This window comes from Aquila chrysaetos, chromosome 24, assembly GCF_900496995.4.
Source record: "Aquila chrysaetos chrysaetos chromosome 24, bAquChr1.4, whole genome shotgun sequence".
Classification (NCBI taxonomy): domain Eukaryota; kingdom Metazoa; phylum Chordata; class Aves; order Accipitriformes; family Accipitridae; genus Aquila; species Aquila chrysaetos.
Genome location: NC_044027.1, coordinates 10,743,048 through 10,749,353, shown reverse-complemented (window position 1 = coordinate 10,749,353; position 6,306 = coordinate 10,743,048). Strand labels below are relative to the sequence as shown.

Sequence of the window (6,306 nt, the reverse complement as noted above, 5' to 3'; positions counted from 1 at the left end):
TCAATTTAAAACAAAGTATCTACACTGCAAACAAAGCCAGCCTTCCTGGAAAGCAGTAATTGGAAATACTCGCTTCTGTGCAAAGTTAGAGTCTGGTAATTCTAACTAGTTAAGTTTCAGGGAAATATTACAGAAAATTTTTATTCTTGCAGCACAGTGTTCTAAAGGGAGCATCTTCACACCACCTTTTGCCAAGAGGAAATAATCAGGGAAGTGTTTTTCTTTTTCGCCTGCCTCTTACTATTCTAGAGAGCAAGGACAGAAAGTCTTCATCAACAAAAGGAAACTTACGAACCATCATGAGAAACTGGGGCATGCGCTGTATTTTTTCTGGACAGAGTAGCAGTCTTTTACCGATAAACAAACGGGATGAAAGTGCTAATTACAGCCCGGAGCTAGGAGGACTTTTATTAGGACTAACATGCTGGAGTCTGAGCACCTGTTCTCAACAGGAAGAAATGTTTCATCTCCAAAGGACAGACTAGAATTAGCATGGCTGCAACCTTTTATGAGGCCATAGTACCTCTCCAGTCATTAGACCAGACTGATTAAAACTGCCTTGATCCTGTTCTCCTTGTACTGACCTGGCTTTTTCCCCAGCCTGGCACATTTACCTTTGCAGGAGGCTTTTGTTTCAATTTTACAACCCGTTTAATAGCTTGAATTCCTAAAGAGATCCTTTCAGAACTACAACACACTATCATAAAATATTACAACAGAAGACACCATAGCAGTCTACGCTTTCATTGCCCTGTGTGACTGCAGGCAGGCATTCGTTCCTTTGTTATGACTTTCATCCATCCTGCTTTCCTCCCTCCCAATCACAATCAAACTCTTAGAAGTCTGAGAGGCTTTTCAATGCTATGCTGAGGGTCTGTAGAAATATAGGACGTTCTGTCTGAGGAACAGCATCAGTAAGGTTTCTTGCTTAGATCCCCAACTGCATGACTCTTGGGTCTGATCAGGTATGTGCTCATCAAGGTCTCTTTTCTGCAAAAAGCCTTAAACTGAACTCAATAAAAAAGCAAAGCTACATTTAATATTCTGCTGGTGAGAGAGGGAGAGGAAGAAACTGCTGAAACATGAAACCTCTTGATATATTCGTGTGTACTTTTGATTAAAGAGCTAGAAAGCGATGCACACATAACACGAACACACTTACTTACTTTACACTGTTCCCGGCTATAGCAGGATGCTGCAGGATACAGTATGACCTTGGCATAAACAAGCAGTGACCGGTACTTGACTAAAGAAAGGATAATTACTGCACAGCGCCTGGCTATCAAACTATTCTAGTGAACTGGCAACATTTTATTTCCCCTAATGGTCACAAGAACATTTGTTCCTGAAGGTTTTCGGAATGATCTGGCAGGTAAAGCATCAGACTGGAGCCAAGAGGAGGAGCTCTATAATGGGTTTTTAACTTAACCTGCTGCGACCTTCAGACATTTGCTGTATCTCTTACTCTTTTTTTTTATCAATACTTGATACTCATTCTTCAGAGTCCGGACTCCCACACAACACAGTGAGACCTGTCAGTACTCTCAGAACAAGTTAGCAGGAACAACAAGACTGACTAGAGACTTTGGAGTTAAATAAGTGTTTTTACTTTCAAATGTCATAGTGCCAGACGTAACTCAAGCTAACAGCAGAATATACAGAGGATATTCAATACAGAGAAACTCAAGCACCTGAAAATTATCGGCCAACACTGTACAGCCAAAGAATTCTTCTTACAAGGTTTAACCCCCTGTACAAAGGTTAACACCACACTGAAAATTGCATTTTGGTCAACAAGAATACAGTTACACAAGTCTAACAATTACTGACACAGACTCTCCATTTAAACCTGGCTAGCATCTCTCTTCCCTTCCTACTTTGCAGAGGAAAGCCTCTCACTGAATACTATCGAGATAAAAAGGGAGCACTAATGTGCCAACTTGAATATGTATTTAATTACTTAACACATATTTGAGACATGGTCTTTTAATGTTTGAATAAGCTCTGAATCTGTGTCAAGAGAGAAACTAACAGATATCCAACAAGACATTGATGACCTAAAACTCACTGAAATAATTTAACACGTTTACAAGAACAGTTAAGGTATGGCTAAGAGCTGTACATTCCACCTGAAGCTCAGACGTTACTACCAGCATTTCCAGTATGCTCATTCCTTCTTCCACTACTAGCCATTGATGCGGTAATTCACATGGATTTCAGGTTTGATGTCACACACTAGTGACAACAGCTGGGAGAGGACCACCTCACGGTTCTTCTGGAAGTTCTGCTGGATTACGCTCATCTTTTCCTGGGTCTCTTTCTCAACTTCAGTGGTGCAGCTGCCATGAGATCCAAGTGCCTACAAATTGCAAAGGAAAAAGAAAGCTCACATGCGAGTAGTTTGACAAAGAAAACACTATGCCTACCTCTGTATTTTGTTATTCTGGACTGCCTCAGTGCATCTCAACCATTAATCTTTGCTGAGGAAAGAACTGCTCTTAAAAAAAAAAAGGTACTGTTGGATTCTCTGCTCAGATTTCCCACTAAACTTGCCCAAGTTTGTATTTCATCCACAACCTATGCCTTTTATCCTCTTTTATTCATTATCTACGTTTAGAGCATGAGCTTCTAAAGAATACCTGAAATAAAGGTCCTGCTGCTCTGGTGACTGGAACCAGGAGCCCCTGGGCACTACTGTAGTAGATAGTGTAAGAAAAGTAACACCCATGATTTAGCTTAAGCCCAGTCTTCACATCACCCCATTGCTTCTACCCCTTGCAGAATCTTTATAAAAATCTCTGCCTTCCTAACAGGACCGTGGGCCATGTGATACACACAGCAAGGAGTCTTCCACAGCTTGCAATGCCCTTCTTGCCCCATAAGCAAGCGCAGAGAGAGCAAACTCCCATTATAGGGGGAGGGAGGTGCAGAAGGCACAGAAAAAATAAGCTGAAAGAGACTAGCACCCTGGGACTCAAATTCAAAGAGCTTCTCTCTCTGGAGAAGGATAAATAAAACAAAACCAGCTGACAGGCAGTGAAGTCCACTTTATTAGCCTGGAATTGCCTGGTATCATATGCCTAGTGACCCAAGCTAACAAGCGATTGTAAAAAATTAATCTTGACCTACTGACATGAAGGCTATTGTGCAGGAGAACAGAGGACGTGTTATTGTGCTAACCAGAAGATGGACAGAGGGGAGGGTTGCCAGGTCATTTTCTGAAGATTACAGATCTGACAGGGGCACACAGGCAGTGGAAACGACCTCAGCTGGTGAAGGGCCTCAGTTCTGCGCCTTTTGGGAATACTTTCCTTGCTCAGAAGGAATGCAAAACACACCCCTTGGGACAGAGCAGGCAACAATGCTAAGGAGAATACAAGCCTCACAACTGCTTCAGGAAGAGAGCAGCATCTACAAGGCAAGCGGTCTCTACCACGTTCGCATCGTAGAAACCAGTGTGTCACAAGAGGAATGAGCTTGGTCTTTTCTTGACACCGCTACATACAGGAGGTTTTGGGAGGCTGCCATGCATCAGGGCACCAGCCAATACATGAGCTTATTTAGCGAATTCACTGCCAGTCAATAGTTCTGCCTGTTGAGATGCAATACAGCATGTTCTGATTCACTTCCACTGTTTTTTCCGAAACACGTGGCTGTGCATCAGAGGAAGGCAGTTAGGGAAGTACTGCTCCAGCAACATGTTCCACCCCGAGGGCTGCTCTCGGGGCAAGTAACCCCAAACACAAGGCTAGGGGCTGGGTAGGTAACAGTGAATGATCTAGAAAACAAACCGCTGCTTCCTTGGCTTTGAACTCCTTCTCCCTCTGCAGGCGGTACTGCTCAATCTCTGCCTGGGCTTCTTCTTTCGCCTGCTTCAACCTCCGATTCTTTCCTGTTTCCAAAGAACATACCAAATGAAATAAAGACGAGAAAGTATTGAGAGCATATTTCCCCACACCTCTCCAGCTACCCAATGCAAACAATCACTATAGCATTTGCTGTTGCAGCAGATCCTTCTGTAGGAGGCATCAGCAGGGCACCGCACACCCTCCCAGCCCCTCCAGCTTTGCTGTGTTAGCTGACCTAAGGAGCACGAAGTCGCCTTGTGTGCCACCAAACCATCGCCAAGCTCACCACGCAGTGAGCTTCCACCAGCAAGAACTGGAGAGGTTCTGAGCCAGTGGATGCATTAGACAACCTGCAGGTCTGGCCTTGCTCACGTGAGCATGCAACATCCCTGAGTGATTCCCAAAGATCACAGCCAAAAGAACATTAAGTCTTAGTTTTGCCTCAGGCCAATTGTGCAACTGATGGAAAGACTGACTATGGCATCAACTTCCCCTCTTGGACTTTCCACCACACCCTCCTCTCCAAGGTTGTCCTCAGAGTGAGCGACAACAATCTACTTCTTACAAAACTATGAGGGGGTAGAACCACAACACAGTGTGGCTTCATTAAAAAAAAACAGAAAATGCTTGAAGCAGGAAAAATGTGTAAAGGTGGGGATGTTCGTAACCAGAATTTCTCTTGCTTAACAGGAAATGCTAACCTGGCTCCTCAAGGAGTGGCGCTCTCAGCTCTACAAAATGTCTAATCACCAACATGGAAATACACTGTTTTCACCCAGAAAAAAAAAAATTAAAGAGTGGGAAAGATGCAGATAAGCACAAGCATCCCCCAGCTGAAGACCCTGCTGCCACAAAGGACAGGCTTTGTTGGTGGTTGCCTCCTAAGGAGCAGTCGCAGTGGGCCAGGAGCCACTGAGCTCCTCTCAGACCTGTGCAGGCCTCTCCAGCTACAGGTAGGAAGGTTCCCCACAGCTGCCAGGGTGCATCCGACTCCGCTTTCCCCACCTTCTTCACACAGGAGACAGGGTTCCGCAGGAGCAGACCAGCGCTGCGCTCCCACAGCACCCACCCCGGCCCCGAGCGGCCCTTCGGCCCTGCTCTCACCGGCGACCCCCACCGCGCTGCCGGCGTCCCTCACGGTCCGCGAGCAAGGGGGGCCCTGCATCCCCTCCCCGGGGGCACGGGGGGGTTCGGGGATCCCCGCTGGCACAGCGGCCCCGCAGACCCCGCTCCTCCGCCCCCTGCGATGCCCAGCGGCCCTCGGCGGCAGCACGGCCGGGGGGGGCCATCGGCCTTCCCCCGCCGATCGGGCTCCCGCACCCCGGCGGCACCTCCGCGCTCGGCGGGGCCGCACCGGCAGCTCCCCGCCTCCCCCGAGGCGGCCGGGCCTGACAGGCCTGAGGCGGCCGCGCCAGGATAGGCCAGGCCGGGCCGGGCCGCCGCGGCGGGGCGGGGCCGGGCGGGCCGTACTCACGCTTGCGGGCCTCGGCCACCTTCTCGGCGGCGCGCTTCTCGGCCTGCAGCAGCTGCTGGATGCCCTGCGACTGGCTCGCCATGGCGGCGGCGGCAGCAGCCCCCTTCCCGTGCCTTCCCTTCCCGTGCCTTCCCTTCCTCCCCTTCGCCGCCGCCAACGTCACTGCGTCAGGCCAGGCCCCGCCTCCACCGCCCAGGTCCCGCCTCCAACTGTCAGGCCCCGCCCTAACCCCGCCTCCGCCGCCCCGGCCACGCCCCCTCCGGTAGGGGCGGGGCCAGGGCCCTCGCCCCGTTCCCGGCCGCCGGGTCAGGGCAGAGGCGAGTGCCTGCTGCCCTTTACAGAGGTTTCCGAGGGCTTGCTTCGCCCCCTGCCAGAAAATAAGCTCAAAATGCGAAGGGAGCCTCCCTTAGCACCCTTCAGGAAGGCCACGGAGGGGGTTTATTTTTATTTATTTCATGTTCCTTAATCGTTGGCCTTGCAGCAAACACAGAATGCGCAGTGCCGTTAGCACCGGGCTGCCCCACGGGAAGCTTTGGTCTCTCCGGGCAGCAGCATCTCCTCCCAGCTGCACAGGGAGCGCGGTCTCACCCGCAAGCATGGAGCCACCGATGCACGGGAGAATTGATAATCGTCCAGGACCATCTTCTGTGGGGGCTCCCAGGGCAGCCAGGCCCCTCTGCTCCAAAGACACACCCCTACTTCACCCCAACCCTTGGCCATCACGTCCCAGCGATGATTTAAAGTCCTGAACGCGGCTCCCCCAACACTTTCGAAGCATAAATTACAATTATTGCCGAATAATACTGCTCTGATGAAGCATCAGAGCCACGACAGTGACTCACATCACTGCAGGGAGGAATGGGGGGCTGCTGGTACGCCTCTTCTGTCCCCTGTGCTGGAAGGGACAGGAGACGATGAATCAAATGCGTATTTATAGCACTGAATAGGAATTATGAGTGTTTGGCAGGGTGACCTTCATCTGGG

The 6,306-nt window shown here is 49.7% G+C and overlaps 1 protein-coding gene across 1 annotated transcript; it reads right to left on the bottom strand.

The window, feature by feature from the left end:
- Nucleotides 1–1,584: 1,584 nt before the first annotated feature.
- On the bottom strand, nt 1,585–5,488 carry ATP6V1G1 (ATPase H+ transporting V1 subunit G1). The gene is made up of 3 exons (XM_030000098.1): nt 5,323–5,488; nt 3,792–3,892; nt 1,585–2,359 (listed from the first exon to the last, which is right to left on the bottom strand). The coding sequence occupies exons 1-3, from the start codon at nt 5,402–5,404 to the stop codon at nt 2,186–2,188; spliced, it is 357 nt and encodes a 118-aa protein (XP_029855958.1). The 5' UTR covers nt 5,405–5,488; the 3' UTR covers nt 1,585–2,185.
- Nucleotides 5,489–6,306: the final 818 nt, after the last annotated feature.